Raw genomic sequence first — 17,141 nt, forward strand, 5'->3', positions numbered from 1 at the left:
GGGAAGTTCTCAAGTAGTTTACCTCGCGTTTAGCAGAGCGGTGTCGGCACTGTCGGCAAGATGGTGAAGCCCAAGTATAAAGGACGGAGCACCATCAATCGCTCGGCGGCCAGCACCAACCCAGGTACCGGGAACCGAGCGGGACCAGGCCGCGGGAGCATTCGGGGAGGAAGGCCGGGCCCAGCCTGTACGGAGGGCCCAGGGTTTAAGCACCTGCTCTAAAGTTGAGGGATGAGTCACGTCAGCGTCTAGCAGCCCTGAGGCCTCTCAGGCAGAAGTGTAGAGAAAGGCAAGTTAAAAGTGGACTAGGATCCTGGAGTCCTGGCACACTCCTGTCATCCCAGCGCTTAGAAAACTGAGGCAGGAGGATCGTGAGTTAGAGGCTACCTGGACTACAGGTCATAGACTCCGAAAACACAAAGTGGAGTATATTGACCCAAGGGGCCTTTTACCCTTTTTTTTTTTTCTTTTCTTTTTTTCGGAGCTGGGGACCGAACCCAGGGCCTTGCGCTTGCTAGGCAAGCGCTCTACCACTGAGCTAAATCCCCAACCCCGGGGCCTTTTACCCTTAACCATAACATTCGTGCCACCTTACCTTAGCATTGACCCTTGGAATCAGACGATGCATAGGCAACATTTCAGGTAAATATAATCTCAAAAAAGGTGTTTTTGAGATAATGATAAATTCCCATCTACAGCGTGAACAAACAGGCTTTCGAGGAGTCCCTCCCACTTTGATTTAGCTACTAAAACTGTGTTTAAATATGGTTCAGGCACAGATGGGCTTGGTGACACATGCCTGTAGTTTCCAACACTGGGAAGGCAGAACATCTCTGAGTTCGAGGTCAGCCTGGTCTACAAACTGGAGGGGTAAAATTAGGTATACTTTTGTCTCCATAAAACTGCAAGTATAGCAAACTTCAGTATTCCCTTGTAATTTGCATAATTAGGTTTTTAATTAGATTTTTTTTTTAAATGATGAAAACACTCAGGCTGGAGAAAACACCAGAATAAGAACTCACTTGGGGGCTGGGGATTTAGCCCTGGGTTCGGTCCCCAGCTCCGAAAAAAAGAACCAAAAAAAAAAAAAAAAGAAAGAACTCACTTGGTACTGTTGTTACAGGAGGACCAGAGTTCAATTCCCAGCACCCAGTCCAATCAGCTCTCTCAACTTGGAACTCCAACTCCATGAGGTATCAGATACCTCTGGCCTTCAAGGCATATACCCACATACATACGTATAATTTAAAAAAAAAAAAAAAGCCCTCAAGCACACAATTTATGTAGCAGTACTAAATGAGAATATACAGGAAAGTGACTGCGTTACTTTTCTGTCCTTCATAACAGTATTTAGTCTATAATACCATGCATTTAGAAAATATACTTAGAATTGGTTGGTGATTATTTTGATGTTGTTTCTAAGCAGGAGTTTATCAGCAGCTTAAAAATGTAGATGGAAGCCTTGAGGATTAGTAGAAAGAGAGATTCAGGAAAAGGATACATAGCCAGATGTGTTGGGGTGGACTTCTCAATAGAGAGTTCGAGTGATTTAGTTTTATTTTGGCTTCGCTCTTAAAATTTAGAGTGGGAAGGGCTGGAAGGATGGCTCAGGGGTTAAGAGTGCTGGCTGCTCCTGCAGAGGACCTGGCGTGATTCCCAGCACCCATGATACTGACAACCATCTGTAACTCCAGTTCCAAGAGATCTGCCACCCCCTTCTGGCCTCCACTGACATTCTGTGCATTTGGTGCACAGACATGTGGGCAGGATATGGGTATATTTATGCATATTGATATATACATATGTATATATTATACTTATACATAAAATATAAATAAATAGAATTATTAAAAATTTAGGACAAGAGAATTAGTTATGATTCACAAAGAGGGTTTCTAGAAACGTTGCTTCTAACCTCAGAAACTGTGGGTATCAGTCCTATAAGCCATGATTTGTGTGGAATTTAACCTAACTTTCAGAAGCCATCATTTCTTGAAAGTTGAGACCACAAATAGACAGGTGGTGGCTCACACCTTTAATCCTAGCGTGCGGGAGGCAGAGGCAGGAGGAGCTCAGGGAGTTGGAGGCCAGCCTGGTCTACAGAGGGAGTTCCAGGACAGCCAGGGCCACACAGAGAAACCCTGTCTCGAAAAACCAAACAAAAAAGACTAAAAATATTTCCTTTTTATAAATATTTATTTACTTTATATCTGAGTTTTGCCTATACTCTGTTCACCCCTATAGATGGTTGTGAGCCACCCAGGTCCTCTGCAAAAATAGCAAGTTCTCTTAACTGCTGAACCATCTCTCTAGCCTAGTCCTTTTTGGCCAAGGATGTCTTTTAACTTTTTTAAAAAAGATTTATTTATTTATTTTACACACACACACACACACACACACACACACACACACACACACACACTATGTAGCTGTCTTCAAACACACCAAAGAGGACATCAGATTCCCATTACAGATGGCTGTGAGCCACCATGTGGTTCCTGGAATTGAACTCAGGACCTCTGGTAGAACAGTCAGTGCTCCTAACCATTGAGCCATCTCTCCAGGACACCCTGCCGCCCTTCTAGCTTCTGATCCTCATTTCTAGTGCTGGAATTAATAGCTGTGCCACAACAGCCAGTTTGTTCAGTACTAGGGATCAAACCCAGGCTTTGTCGTGCTAGGCAAGCAAGCATTCATCCCCTTTAACTGCATGGTTATTGTGGACACAGTAGCATAAGGTAGGTACTGATTTTATGTAATCATTGTAGAGTATGATTGAGGATTAAAAATTAAATACCAGCCAGGCATAGTGGTGCGTATCTCTACTCTCAGCACTCAGAAAGCAGGAACAAGCTGATCTCTGAGTTCCAGGACAGCCAGAGTTACATTGTGAGAAACAAGTCTTAAATAAATAAATGCCCAACACACTCAACTCCTCCCACAGTGGCAGTCAAAATGCTTGTCATCACAACTTCCTCCATTTTTTCACTTACATATTCTTTTTTTTTTTAAGAGAAATAAAAGCACCAGAGTTCTCAAAAATCAATTTGTATAAGGCTGAATGGGAACCTTAATGTTTGATATTCTAGTCTCTTACCACAGATACTTTCTTCATTCTGGTGCAAGGCAAGTTAAATGAGAAGCATAAGATTCCCGTATGGCAGAATCTTGAGTTATGAGTTGTGCACATGAAGGTACCTAGGCGTGCTGTAACGAGGTCTTGTGGGGCTCTATGCTGCTGCTCAGGATGGTCCTTGAAGACCTTATTTAAGAAAGGGTTCAGAGCTGTGCCTGCTGGCGCATGCCTTTAACCCCAGCACTCAAGAGGCAGAGGCAGAGGCAGGTGGATCTCTGAGTTTGAGGCCAGCCTGGTCTACAGAGTGAGTTCTAGGACAGCCAGGGCTACACAAAGAAACCTTGTCTTGGAAAACCAAAAAGGAGAGAGAGAGAGAGAGAGAGAGAGAGAGAGAGAGAGAGAGAGATGGAGAAATATGAGGGGGATGGAGCAGGGTCTGTGTAGTACACTACTTAAATTCCTATACTCGAGAGGTAGGCTAATCTCTATGAGTTTAAGACCAGCTGGGGCTACATAGTGAGACCCTATCTCAAACATCACAATAAAAAAGACAGAGAGTCTGGAGAGTGCATGCTAACTCTAGGATGATTCTTTGAAGATTGGCTCTGTGTATTTCCTCCCACCCCCGATCTCTTTTTTTTTTTTCAGTTTTGCCAACTTTTCAACTTTTTTTTAAGATTCAAAAATTTTATATGTATTTGTGTTTTGCATACATATATATGTACATCACTGTATGTGCCTGGTGCCTACAGAAGCAAGAAAAGAATATTAGATTCCCTGGAACTGAGTTATAGTTGTCAGCTATCTCATGAGTACTGGGAACTGAGCCCAGCTCCTCTGTAAGAATAGCCAGCGCTCTTAACCAGTACCTATTTGTAGTTGATTTTGTTTGTTTTTTTATTCTAGTGTATTCATTTGTTAAACTGAGACCTCAGTCAGTGTCCTTTCTAGTTGAGAGCACAGAATGTATCAAATGCTGTGTCAAAGCTCTGACTCTGCCAGTTAGCAGCCATATATGACTGCTCACTGTGTCTCAGTAGATAGACGTCATAGCATACCTCGTCATATGACTGTTGTGTGGCTTGAGATGAGGTTGGTCGTGGGGAGCAGAGTCAAGGGTGGTGATGTTTGTGTCATGTTATCAAGTACAGCATCAGTACTTCCTTTGGAAGGTCAGAGGGAGCTCAGCTTTGGCATAGCACATTGCCCATAGTCATTTATTGGAGCAGCATATGGAGAGAGTAGACATTCTTTGGTAAGGTTAGCTTGGCTAGTTGGGTAAGCAGTTGGTTGGCACATTTTAAACAATGACTATATTTAACCATTACTGGATATCAAAAGGTTTATTGTTCATTTTTAGATCGAGTACAGGGAGCTGGAGGCCAAAACATGAGGGACCGGGGCACAATTCGGCGCCTGAATATGTACAGGCAAAAAGAGCGCAGGTGAGTGTTGCTTTCCCTTTCCCTCATGCCCTGGATTTAAAACCGAGGTCTGTTAATGTTTTGTTCCCACTCCCGCTTTCTCCAGATAGGAATAGGATGTTTTCAAACACCGTTTCACAGGAGCGTTGCTGGGGGAAAACAGTTCAAGTTCAAGTCACGGGTAGTAGATGGCGGAGCAGTGAAAGTCTCCTAACTTCCCAGCAAGTGGAGGTCCTAATCCTCCTACACTGTCTCCAGCAGCGCAGTGTCAAATCCCAGCTAAATACCCATCGGCCACAAATACACAGTGTAGAAGACTACTTACAGAAACTGCCCGGAAACTCGGCTTTTAGAGCCAGACTTCAGATCACAGCGCTGTGACAGTAGGATACTCATCCCAGCCTCATGCTGCTGAGGCAGCCTCCACTCCAAGGACTTGCTGAGAGTGGCATTTTGCTAGCTGGTCTTAATTTGTTTGGTAATTAGACTCATTTCTTCTGAGAGTTGTGTGTAAAACACAGTCGTCAGTAACCTAAGCTGCCTAGTCGCCCACTTTGCAGTTTGTTTTAGAATTTTGAGTTCCAGGATAAATCATCCTCTACTTAAAATTCATTTAAACCAGCCTTTAAATAATTACCAAAAAAACTCAAGTATGTGTTTTTTTTTTTTAAAGAAAACAAACAGTAAATGGATTTTTAAACATCAGCATTGTTACTCATCTAGCAGAAATCATTACGTGCTCTGTTGCAAGAGGTTACACGGCTTTTGGGCAATCTGTTTCAAATGTAGAAGGACTTTTTGTTTACTGAAGTCTGTATTTCATGATCATTTTAAATCCCCCCAAAGTCCTTTTGATGGAAAGCATGTCCATGAGCCAGACTGTGCTCTTGCTGCCTTTCTTCTGTCGTCAACCCAAATCTGTTATTTCCTCAATTTAGGAACAGTCGTGGTAAAGTGATTAAGCCACTGCAGTATCAGTCAACTGTGGCTCCTGGCACAGTGGCACGAGTGGAGCCGAATATTAAATGGTTTGGTAAGTGTCCTCTGTAACTCTACAAAGTATATGTTGAATGGAAAAGACTCATGTTGAACCCAAAGGAGGGTTCTGGTGCGGTGAGACTGCCACCGCTTATGAAGAGGGACTCGAGTACACGCATGGACAAGGAGCTTCCGAAAGTGCTGGACGCTTCACACTGTTCCTTGGAGGAGAGCTCATTCTTAGTTGGAAGTGAGCCCTGGTAATCACAGAGACCATTAGGATCTTCCTCATGAAAACATCTACAGACTTTGGGCTATTCATCTATTTGTTTCCAGTTGGCCAGGGAGATGGCTATACAAGAAGTGGCCTTGCAGGAGCTCTGGTTCCTTTACCTGGTGGCAAGGTAGATGTCCTTTATTAGTTCTTGCAGGAGTGAAATAGTCCAGTCACAGGAGTTTGGGGGCTTCTTGGAACACTGCTTTCCACTGTAATGTTTAGATAGTCACTGTTTGCCTAGCATCTGACCTCTGTGCTAGATGCAGGTGGCCCCTGCCTGTCACCATAACGAATGCCTTTTGATGGGCTGCCTCCTAAGAACTGAAACAGAAAGAGAATCAAAATTTTGTTCAGCTTCAGAATGGGGGGAGTTTGGGGGAAAGTGCTTGTTTGGTTTGTGCAAAGCCCTAGCTAGGGTTTATCCCCATCACTGGAAAGGAAATAAATGTTGATGTGTATGTGTGTCAGAGAAGACTGTGGAGGGATTATTTGCCATGGAGCTGGGTACTGGGACTGCAGGTCCAGAGTATCTGAATTTGGAATCAAGTTGTATATGTAGCTAGAGGCAAGTTATTAAGTCTCCGTCCCTTAATCTCCTAATTTCTAAAATTTGAATACAAATGGTAGTGTCTCAAGATGGTTGTGGTGAGGGCACACCTGTGATCCTAACACCTGTGAGTTGGAGGCAGGAGACTCAGAAGTTTAAGGCCAGCCTGGACAGCTTGGAATTCTGTCTCAAAAACAAACAAAAAACCGAGGATCAGTATGGAGGCTCAGTGGTGAGATCATTCCTCTCAAGCCTGACAACCTAGGTTCTATCTCTGGACCCTACAGAGTAGAAGGCGGAAAGGGGATAATGACTCCTGCAGGCTGTCCTCTGAGCTCCACACAGGTGCTGTGGTGCCCCCGTCATAAATTTAAAAAGAAATCCATGTGACGGGCTTAGCAGAGTGCCCAGCAAGTAGAGAGTGTTGAGTCCTTGACCCTTGTGTCTGCATCTGCTGTTGTTGACTTGAATGCTGTCTTCAGCATCCAAGGGTCTAGCGTTCTCTGGGTGCTTTTGCCTTCTTGCATGTGTCTTGGATGCTTTAGTAGTCCCTTCAAGCCCTCTTAACTCTGAGGTTTGGGGTTCCTTCTCTGTGTGAACCGATGAGCTGGGATTGGCGCCAGGTTTCTTTGCCAGGACTGGCAGGAACATTTGTCAAATCTTGGTTCCATTCAGTGATGTTTAATTTTTGGTTTCATCCAGTCAGGAAGTTGGGTTCTGAAAACTGTTGAAACCCATTATGTCTTAGTTGGTGTTTGAATACACAGTGTGTGAGTGCAGGAGAGACATGTTTCCTCCTTAAGTTTGCAGAGAGTTCTAAGGAGTGATGAATGTGTAGACTCTGGGGGACTTGAGAATGACCTGGTGTCTTGCCTTCCCCTGTCAAAAGGTGAGCGAGGGGCAAAACCAATCTCTGTACTAAATGGCATGTTCTCTATCTGTGACACAGGAAATACTCGTGTGATCAAGCAGGCATCATTACAAAAATTTCAAGAGGAAATGGATAAAGTTATGAAGGATCCATACAAAGTTGTGATGAAACAAAGCAAATTACCGATGTCTCTTCTGCACGATCGAGTCCAGCCTCATGTAAGACAGCGCGCCCTGTTGGTGCTGCGGTGTCTTGGCCAGCTCTGGGCAGACAGACACTGCTTTAGTTTGTGGTTGTTTCCTAAGCAGCACTGAAGGTTTTGTTAGCTTTAGGTGCTCTCCTTTGTCACCCTGGCTGTGAATTGAGTTTGGTCCAGGAGGTGCAGTGTAGCGCTGTGTGGATCCAAACAGGACTTTCCATCTTCACTCAGCCCTTCTCTGTTCTTAGTTATGACTTGCCATGAATCTTAGCTTCCTTGCTGTAAAGAGAACACTCTTGCCTCTTCTCATGTCTGCATACAGCTGAAGCACCTGTAAGGGCTTGGTCTCAGAAGCCTGCAACATCCTGCCCATGGCTAAAGAGGTGATAGCTGTTAACTACTGTCGTGTGTGTGAGTGTGTGCGTGTGTGTGTGTCTCCACACACAAGTAGAGGCCAGAGGAAGACCTTGACTGTCATTCCTCAGGTACTATCTTCCTTCCCTTCCCTTCCCTTTTCCCTTTTCCCTTTTCCCTTTTTCCTTCCCTTTTCCCTTCCCTTCCCTTTCCCCTTCCCTTCCCTTCCCTTTTCCCTTCCCTTCCCTTTTCCCTTCCCTTCCTGAGGCAGGTTCTCTCGCTGGCCTAGAACTTAATAAGTAGGCCAGGCTGACTAGGAAGCGCCTGGGGTTGTCGGTGCTGGTTCGTCATCTCCGGGAGGTGTAGAGTGAAGGCTGAGATGGAAGGAGTCCTTCAGAGTTTTCTGAACTCTGAACTTGGAGGTTTCCAGGTACAGGAAAGGGTGCTGGTGCGATTGTTGGTTGCTGGAGTTGTAGTACAGTAAGGGCTGACTCTGGCCAGAGCAGAAGCACTTCACACGGAACAAAGGAGTGGCTTAACGTTCGCCTGCACATTTTAAATTTGCATTGAATAATAATTCCCAGAAACCCAGCCAGTGCACATGCTTCAGTGCCAGTCCGAGGAGGGGAGGGAAACACTGACATGCATACAAGGATTAAACAGTTCAAAGAAAAGTGTTTACTCGCAGAACAAAAATCAAAAGCAAAGCTGCCTATTGCCTCAGGTTTTGTCAATTATGTTCTGTTTTATGATGGGCTTGAAGAATGGCACCTATTAGTGAGTGACTGTTTCCTTTCAGGGAGACAGATGAGTGTAATTCATGGGCCACAGACAAGTTGCTCATTTCCCTTGTTCTCTTTGTCTCTTCTCCCTAAAGCCATCTTCTAACCAACCCTTGAGTCCGTTTCTGGGAAGAACAGAGTTCTGTTGTGGATTTATTGCTTTGTTGCTTGCGCCAGTTGTTGGCTGCTCAGATATCTGATGTGTGAAGTGAGGGAACCCTCAGTTTGGGAGTCAGCTTGTGTTTTGATGCAGGAAAATACTCAGAATAATTGGTGGGCTTTCTGCTTTGGCTTTGAAAACCCTTTATTTTAATCCAGTGACTGGCATGGTATGGTATGGACTCTAGTTCTGAAATGGTTCTGCACAGGGGACTCAAATCAGATATGTTCTTTTACACATTCAGTTCTGTGTGTTAAATGCATTTCTGTAGGAATGGAGTAAAAATAGTTTAACTTTGTGTGTGCATTTTAATTGTGTAGTATTACAGAAAGTAAACTTATCGGTTCAAAACCATGTGTTGCATAGGTTACAAGGTTTTTTTGAAGGTTTGATTTTTAGTGTGTGTGTGTGTGTGTGTGTGTGTGTGTGTGTGTGTGTGTGTGTGTGATGTGTTTGTGCATGTGAGTACGAGTGCCCTTGGAGGCTAGAGATTTCAGATCCCCTGGTTTGGAGCTGTTACAGGCAGCTGTGATCCCAGCGATTTAAGTACTGGAAATTGAACTCAGGTCCTCTGGAAGAGCAATATATGTCCTTGATTGTTGAGCTCTCTCTCCAGCCCAGTTAGAAGATTTCTGAGGATAATATATGCTCACCCTTGATTTGTATAATTGATATGGTTGTGTATCATTTGTCCCCACTCTTCATCTCCTGGGATACAGATTCACACCACTGCATCTTTTTGTGTAGTTTTTTTAACATGGCTTTCAGGGATTAAGCTGGGTCTTTACCCACTGAGCCATCTCTCCAGCCCAGTCATAGTTGATTTTTACTCATTGATTTCAGAACCCATTGCCACAGAAAATACAGTTTTCCTTGTGGATGGACATTTGCTCAGTTAGAAACTAGCAAGAAAATATAAGCCATGGGCTCAGGGAGTCCCAGTAAATGAGGCCACCTAAAGGTCCTAGGAAGGCTTGTGACTGCTCCACCACTCATGAGCCCCCTAGCTGGGCTTACCCAGGGCCCTGTGCTAAGAGAGAAAGGTGTGTGTTGTTTTGTTTTAAAGGAGAGAGTCTGCAGCCTGTAACATTCTCCAATGAGGTAGATCCTAACTCCAACTCCGACTTTTATCCTGCTTCAAGAATTGCCACGCCTGTAACTCCTCCACAGCGCATCAAGTTCTAGTTAGGATCGGGTTCCCTTTATCACATCTAACCTATTATTTTGGACTTTTGCTAGATGTTTTTCATCTGAAGCGTTTCCATGTGCATTTAATAAAAACGTTACCTAAATTAGGGAGAATGTTATCTGAAACTAAAATGCATCTTATAAAACAAGCAATTCCTTTTAGCCATGAGAGAAATTAATTTCCAAGAAAAAGTTGGCATTTACATTTGGTTTAAAAAAGAAAAAAACACTCACAAGTTTTGACTGATTGTCCTTGACAAAACCTGTGAATTTGGCGAATTTTATGCACTTGTTTGAAAGCTCCAAAGAAGGGTCAAAAAGGATCAGTTAATTTTCATCGCTGTAACACTTGATTATATGTGACTGGAGTCTGACGGGTGAAGGAAAGCAGCATTTGGCGAGTCTCACGTGGCTGTTCTTACTTGGTGTCTGTGTTACCTTACAGTCTTGCAGGGAAGCTCACAGCACTTCAGAATAGGAGAAGCCCTTGTGCAATAGAAACACACATTGCAGATTTTAAACTGCACTGCGTCTGTGCTCTTGTGGGTTTTAGTGTGGTTTGAGCTTCAGAAAAAGCAAACATATCTTTCCCCGGGTGGTTTTAGCTTTTGCTTTGGCTCAGTGTTTTTCTTTCCTGAGTCTTACCTACACTTCTTTGTCTTTAGAACGCAAAGGTCCACATTCTTGATACTGAAAGTTTTGAAAGTACATTTGGCCCAAAGTCACAGAGAAAGCGGCCAAACTTGTTTGCAAGTGATATGCAGTCCCTTCTAGAAAACGCTGAAATGTCTACTGAGAGCTATGACCAGGGAAAGGACCGTGATTTGGTGACAGAGGACACAGGTGTAAGGTATGAATTTGAGGTTCTCATCTTTGCTGCTGTGGCTTCAGAATGTTTCCTCTGAGCTCTGCTGTTGAGTATAGTGATGGCACGTACAGCTGCTCTCTTTTCCCCTCAGACTACAAGTCTCTTCTCCCCTCAGACTACAAGGATCAGTACAGTAGAGACCAGACCAAAAATACTTTTACATGGCCATCACCAGCCCTCTTCGTTCCCAAGAAAAAGGAGTAATGTTTTCTTCCTTGGGCTAGTGGTATGCACTGTCATTTGTAAATTTCAGAGGGTAGTTATGTTAGAAATTGACAATTGGGCTTCCTGGCTCTCCAGACCACTGCAGTTTACAGTTGATCTTTTCCTGACCCTCTAATGATAATGTAAAAAGTGGTGAACCTGCATAAAGGCCATGGGGTTTGTTTGTTAAAATTTGTGTTTTATTTTGTATATGCATATTTGTGGTAGATGGGTGGTTAGAGGAGTTGAATCTCTTCTCCCACATGGGTTCTGGAGACCTGATACAGGTTGTCAGGTTGAAGCAAGCATGTTTATTCACTAAGCCCTTTGTTTATTTTTTAAATCAGTACAGAGTAATGGGTTTCATTATGGCGTTTTCATATCTATGCATCCTTTGTGTGCCGAGTTGTTTTTATTTTTACTTTCTATTTGTTTAGGAGAGAAAAGATGGTTAGCTTTCTTCATTCTCGTGGGGAATCCATAGAGTAAAGATTACAAATTGCTGAAAGGGGTTCCCCTGCCCCACCCCTCCTTTGTGAGATAGGGTCTTGCTATGTAGCCCTGGCTGACCTGGAACTCACTGTATATGTAGAGTTATTATGTAGCCTCAAACTCACAGAGATCCTCCTGACTCTGCTGCCCAAGTGCTAGGTTTAAAGGCATGTGCCACTTACAAATATACCTTTCTTTGATTGTAGTGAGTGTTGCTTTTGGATAGTTGTGCTGTCTAGTTTCTCCCTGAGGTCATCAGTGACGCTGGCTGTTCCTCATCCCTAAGGATTACTGAGAGGCAAGCCAGGCACAGTTAATCTTAGCACCTGGAACACAGGAGTAGGTGGCTCTCTGAGTTGAGGCTGCTTGGTCCACAGAGTAAGTTTCAGGAGGACTGGGCTGGAGAGGATGGTACACACACCTTAATCCCAGCACTTGGGAAGCAGAGGCAGTCGGATCTCTGTGGGTGCAAGGCCAGCCCAGGATACTTAGTGAGTTCTATGTGAGCCAGGACTACTCAGAGAAACAAAACAAACAGGCAGACAAACAAAAAGGACTATTGAGAGGGAAGTCATGCTATCAAATTATAATGCTTGCCTGCTTTAGAGAGGCAGCTGCCGCCACCTGTTGTTCAGAAAGCCTTAGCTTCTCTTGGTCAGTGCTAGAGAACTCCTGGTTTCCTCACATTGCTCGAACAATGTGCAGGCTGGTTTGGCAGTCTCACAGAAACATGTGGACTGGAGACTACAGTGGTGTAACTTATTGCTGTTGCCACCTCATTTCAATAGAGACAAAAGCAGGTCATTTGAGACCAGACAGACAGGTGTGAGCCAGCCATTTGAGAGTTACTGGAGGAGCAGTAAACCTTCTTAACTGTTGAGCCATGACTCCAGCTCCCTATTCCCCAACCCCTTTTGTTTTTGATACAGGGTCTCACTGTGTAACCCTTGTTGGCCTGAAACTCACAGGCTCTGCCTGCCTCTGCTTCCATAGAGCAGGGATTAAAGGCATGCACCACCACACCCAGCAGTGCCCTTCCTTTTTAAGCCACTCCATTGTATATGTGTACTGAATCAGGATGATCTGCTGTTGAGCTTTGATGCAGTCACTTTGCAAATTCATGTTGATATCCTTCCCTTTGATATGTTTGGGGCTCTTTGTGTTGTAATTTTTGAGACAACGTCTTACTATATAGTCCTTGTTGGCCTAGAACTTAACTGTGTAGACCAGGCTGTCCAACTCACAGAGCTCTGTCTACCAGCTCTTAGCTGGGATTACAGGCAACTACCACTGTTTGCCTTTAATCTTGATGGTGCTTCAGTTGCTCATTTCTGCTCCTTTTTTACTTAGAAATGAAGCTCAAGAAGAGATATATAAAAAGGGGCAGTCAAAAAGAATATGGGGAGAACTCTACAAGGTAAGACTCACAGCGTTCCCTGAGGAGCAGGCACAGTGACTAACCGATGGAAGCTCTTGGATGAAGTCTGCCTTACTGCTTTCCTCATCTTCCTTTCCTCCATGAAGGAACTGTGATGTAGTCTTGTGCATGCTACTGCTGTGCTTGAGAGGGAGACACTTGTTATATTGCCTGTCAGTCTTCTGTACACTGTCTCTTAGGATGGTGCTCCATGCGGTTAGTGCTGCATAAGAAGTTGTAAGTTATTGCCAGGCATGGTGGTGCACGCCTTTAATTCCAGCACTCGGGAGGTAGAGACACTCCAATCTCTGTAAGTGCCAGAAGTCAAGATTATAACACAGAGAAACCCTGTCTCAAAAACCCAAAAGGTGTGTGTGGGGGGAGTTGTCAGTTACTTAGCCTCACTGTTTCATTCTGTAAATGAGAGCACAGGTCTGGGGAAGGTTAATACCTTAGCCAGCTTGCCTAACTCTGTGGGAAAGGGAAGAAAGACTTTGTGCACACTCCTGACCTAGTGCTGACCTAGTGCTTTTGAACCGACTGTCTGCAGAGAATAACATTAAAAGCTCTAAGCACGCCCTGTAAGTTAGTCATAATAGGGAACTAGGACCACAGAGGTAAACTAGACAAATGTAATTTTCTGTAAAATATACAAACCCATACGTTATACCTGGTACTTGTGAATCAGATGGGTTTGATCTAAGCAAGCTTTCCTATTTGAAATTTGACAAGTTTTGAATACTCTTGAAATGAACAACTTTTGAATTCTGAGGAGCGGGCATTGAGACTAGATGCTGCTCACTCCCCTTAGTAGACTGTTCGCAGTTCCTTCCAGACATAGTTTAATTCCTTGGGGCCCCTTAAATGCCCCCTTCATTTGTACGTACTGTAGCCGACTGACTCCGCCTCTGTTGATTTGCAGGTGATAGACTCATCAGATGTTGTAGTCCAAGTTCTTGACGCTAGAGACCCAATGGGCACTCGTTCCTCTCACATCGAAGCTTACTTGAAGAAGGAAAAGCCCTGGAAGCACCTCATTTTTGTACTCAATAAGTGTGACCTTGTTCCCACTTGGGCAACAGTAAGTTCAGCTCATGACCTAAAACCTACTAGAGGCCAGTAGGGCAAGCTCGGTGCAACGGTTCTGAACGGCAGGACTTTGACGAGTCGAACTCTGGGGATTGTTCTTACTGTCCTCATTGGCATGTCCTTACTGAAGAGAGAGCTGACATGTGCACTGACGATGGACAGAGACACCTTCCATCTTGTGGCTGGAAGCAGCTGCAAGATTTTGTGTCGGCTTAGTGGGGGCAGTTGCCAGGCACTGACCACTTCCCCATTGTGCTGCATTAATTACATTTAACAGTTATGATAGTTTTGGAATATTGTTTTGTAGTCAGTTATTAAAGGAAAGACAAAGCACTAACTGTCATACTTGAAAAAGCATCTCAAAGAATTATAGCTGCTGTTTCCCCTAGGCAACACTGGACATGAAGCCATCCGGTAATTCCAGCTCGGATTCTTCTGAGTATTGTAAACAAACCAGCGATAATTTACCAGCGTGTTTTCTTCTCCCCTTAAGAAACGATGGGTTGCTGTGCTCTCCAAGGACTACCCAACACTGGCTTTCCATGCGAGTCTCACTAATCCCTTTGGGAAAGGAGCATTCATTCAGCTTCTGCGGCAGTTTGGGAAGGTAGGGAGGCTGCTTCTGCTAGGGTGGTGTAGCTGAGTTTATAGGAGGGCTGGCTTGTGTGTCTGAAGTTGCTAACATCAGGTCAGTACCTTGGAGGTTGAAGCAGGAGAACAAGAAGTTTAAGCCAGTATGGGCTACATAATGAAATCTGTCTCAAAACAACAACTGTTTTGTTCACTTCTCACTGTTTTCTAGAGGTATAAAAACCCGCAGTGCTCTGCATGGTGAAGGCGCCGAAGTGTTTTCTCATTGCACGTTTGCCCTTTCTGCTGGGTCACTAGCCCCTGGTGGTTCAGCCTTTGCCAAAGGATAGCTGGCCAACCCATCACTTCAGGGACACTCTGAGCCAGATCCTTCTCTTCTGCCTGGCTCTAACAAAAGGCAGGACTTCGTCCCACCTATCTCATTCCCAGAAGCAGAGCTTTTGACTCTTGGCCCTCACCTCTACTCTTTCAATACTGCATGCTGTTGGCACGCACTTAATGATTTATTTCTTGATTCCCCAACCTTTTCCCCTTTTTTTTTACATACTTATTCATACTTATTTTAGGGTTAGTTTTTTTGTTGGGTGTTTTTTTTTCTTTTTATTTCTCTTTTTTTCTCTCTTTTTTTAAATGTCAGGCATTGAACCCAGAGCCTTAAACATGCTAATAAGCACTTGTCACTACTAAGCCATGAGCTCAGTTAGAAATGGCTCTCATGCAGGCTCCCTCTCTTTCCCTCTTGAACTCATTGTTTTCTGGAAAAGGGTTTCATTTTGTGGTGTTTTGAGAACAGATGGAACTGTAATGCAGACTGACTCCATATTCACTGTAGCTGGGGCTGGCCTTGAATTTGCAGCAGCCGTCCTGCCTCAGACTCCTGTTGGCTCCTGATGGTGTCCATCTTCCCCACAGGTCTCTCACTCACTCTCCTCTCTACTGTGGACAGCAGTGTCAGGCTGACTGTCACTTGGTGTTTAGTCTTCCAACTAAAGTGCCATTCAGAGGGGGTGCACTCGGGCGCTGCCACACCGCTCTCCGGTACAGGGGTTTCTCTCCACCTCACTTCCTTTGCTTCATATCCTTTGCTCTGTCGTATGTTTAACATTTGGGCAGACACCTGCTAGAGGACTTGGGCAAGCAGGTAGTCCAGGTTTCCTGTCCTCTCCAGTAGGAACTGGCTGCTCTCAGCCCGTGCTCTGCCTTCAAGTACTATGCCAGGCATGGTGGCACGGGCTTCCAGTCTCAGCTACACAGACAAGATTCCTCCCCGCCAAGTCACTTTAGCTCAGGAGTTTGAAACTGCCCTGGGCAACAGAGAACTAGTATCAAATTGAAAGCAGAAGTACCCACAACTCTGATAGACTCTTGGTGTCTCTTTGGTGTGGGAACTGCAAGACAGCATTGGTGGGTCTCACTGAAGGGGGGTAGCATAAATTAGGAACACAGGCAGTTTCTTGGAGTTTGTCGTTGTCTCCAGAAGAGACTCTTCCAGTTTCTAGATTTTAACTCTGGGAGCCCTGGGGTAGCAGGGTCTAGAGGAACGGTTTCACTGCTGAGTGTTTAGACTTAGGGGGGACTTGAACACCTGCCTTTTGCTCTGCTCCAGCCATGGTCAGACACACATGTCTCCAGTGGGCATTTCTTAGGCTCCTTCCCTAAAGATGTCTCTACAGTAGCTGCTGATAGATAGATACACTGTGATGAGGAGATGGACAAGCTGTCTCTTCCTGATCTGCGTGCTGTGAACCTACAGCAGAGATGCTTTACATGGGCGCCTGAGGTCATGGCTCGCTCCTGACGTTCATCTCCTGCAGTGTGAGGCTGGCTTGTGTTGAGACTCAGAATCAGGACGAGTTAAGTGCTCTGAACTATAGTAGTCCTTCCATTAGCCAAGTAACAGTCTGGTCAGCCTAAAGCAGGTATATAGATAGTCTTTTCTCCTCTTTCTTTTTTTTTTTTCTTCACAGTTGCACACAGACAAGAAACAAATCAGTGTTGGGTTCATTGGCTATCCAAATGTAGGCAAGAGCTCTGTGATAAATACATTACGATCCAAGAAAGTTTGCAACGTGGCCCCAATTGCAGGAGAAACAAAGGTATGTATGAGTTCTACTCTACATTCTGTTTCTATGAAGACTTGACTGTTTAAGATATGGAGGGTTTGGGGATTTAGCTCAGTGGCCCTAGGTTCGGTCCCCAGCTCCGAAAAGAAAAGAAAAAAAAGACATGGAGATTTCCCTTCTTTTCTTCCCTTCCTCCTGTCCCCTTCCTTTCTTTAGCAATACTGGGGATCAAGCCCAGGACACCTCACACACATGCTAGGCAAGTGTTCTACAGTGAACATGGTACCCAGTCCCTGTCTGCTTCTCAAGATTGTGCCTTGTATGCTAGTAGTTGGCTGTGGTATGATTTGGCTAATGGCCTATATTTAATTCCTTTGTAAATTGCCCCTATACTCCTTTTAAAAAAGATTATTTAATTTTATTTTATGTGTATAAGTGTTTGGCCTGCATTTATATTCACTGTGTACATGCCTGTTGCCAACAGATTAGAAACAGACACCAGATACCCTAGAACTAAAGAACCACTGTGACCACTGTAAGCTGGCGTGTGGATGCTGGGAA

The 17,141-nt window shown here is 44.5% G+C and overlaps 1 protein-coding gene across 2 annotated transcripts in view; it reads left to right on the forward strand.

The window, feature by feature from the left end:
• Gnl2 (G protein nucleolar 2) overlaps positions 1-17,141 on the forward strand; it is a 25,388-nt gene continuing 8,247 nt past the window's right edge. The window contains exons 1-9 of one of the 2 annotated variants that reach the window (NM_001025736.1): positions 1-124; positions 4,437-4,521; positions 5,439-5,533; positions 7,252-7,391; positions 10,522-10,706; positions 12,771-12,837; positions 13,760-13,918; positions 14,420-14,533; positions 16,485-16,613. In NM_001025736.1, the coding sequence (NP_001020907.1) occupies positions 61-124; positions 4,437-4,521; positions 5,439-5,533; positions 7,252-7,391; positions 10,522-10,706; positions 12,771-12,837; positions 13,760-13,918; positions 14,420-14,533; positions 16,485-16,613 (1,038 nt within the window). In that variant the 5' untranslated portion in view covers positions 1-60. Of the gene's footprint in view, positions 125-4,436; positions 4,522-5,438; positions 5,534-7,251; positions 7,392-10,521; positions 10,707-12,770; positions 12,838-13,759; positions 13,919-14,419; positions 14,534-16,484; positions 16,614-17,141 lie in introns of those variants that run through there. The other variant, XM_039110345.2, reaches the window with a different exon arrangement.

Source organism: Rattus norvegicus, chromosome 5, assembly GCF_036323735.1.
Source record: "Rattus norvegicus strain BN/NHsdMcwi chromosome 5, GRCr8, whole genome shotgun sequence".
Classification (NCBI taxonomy): Eukaryota; Metazoa; Chordata; class Mammalia; order Rodentia; family Muridae; genus Rattus; species Rattus norvegicus.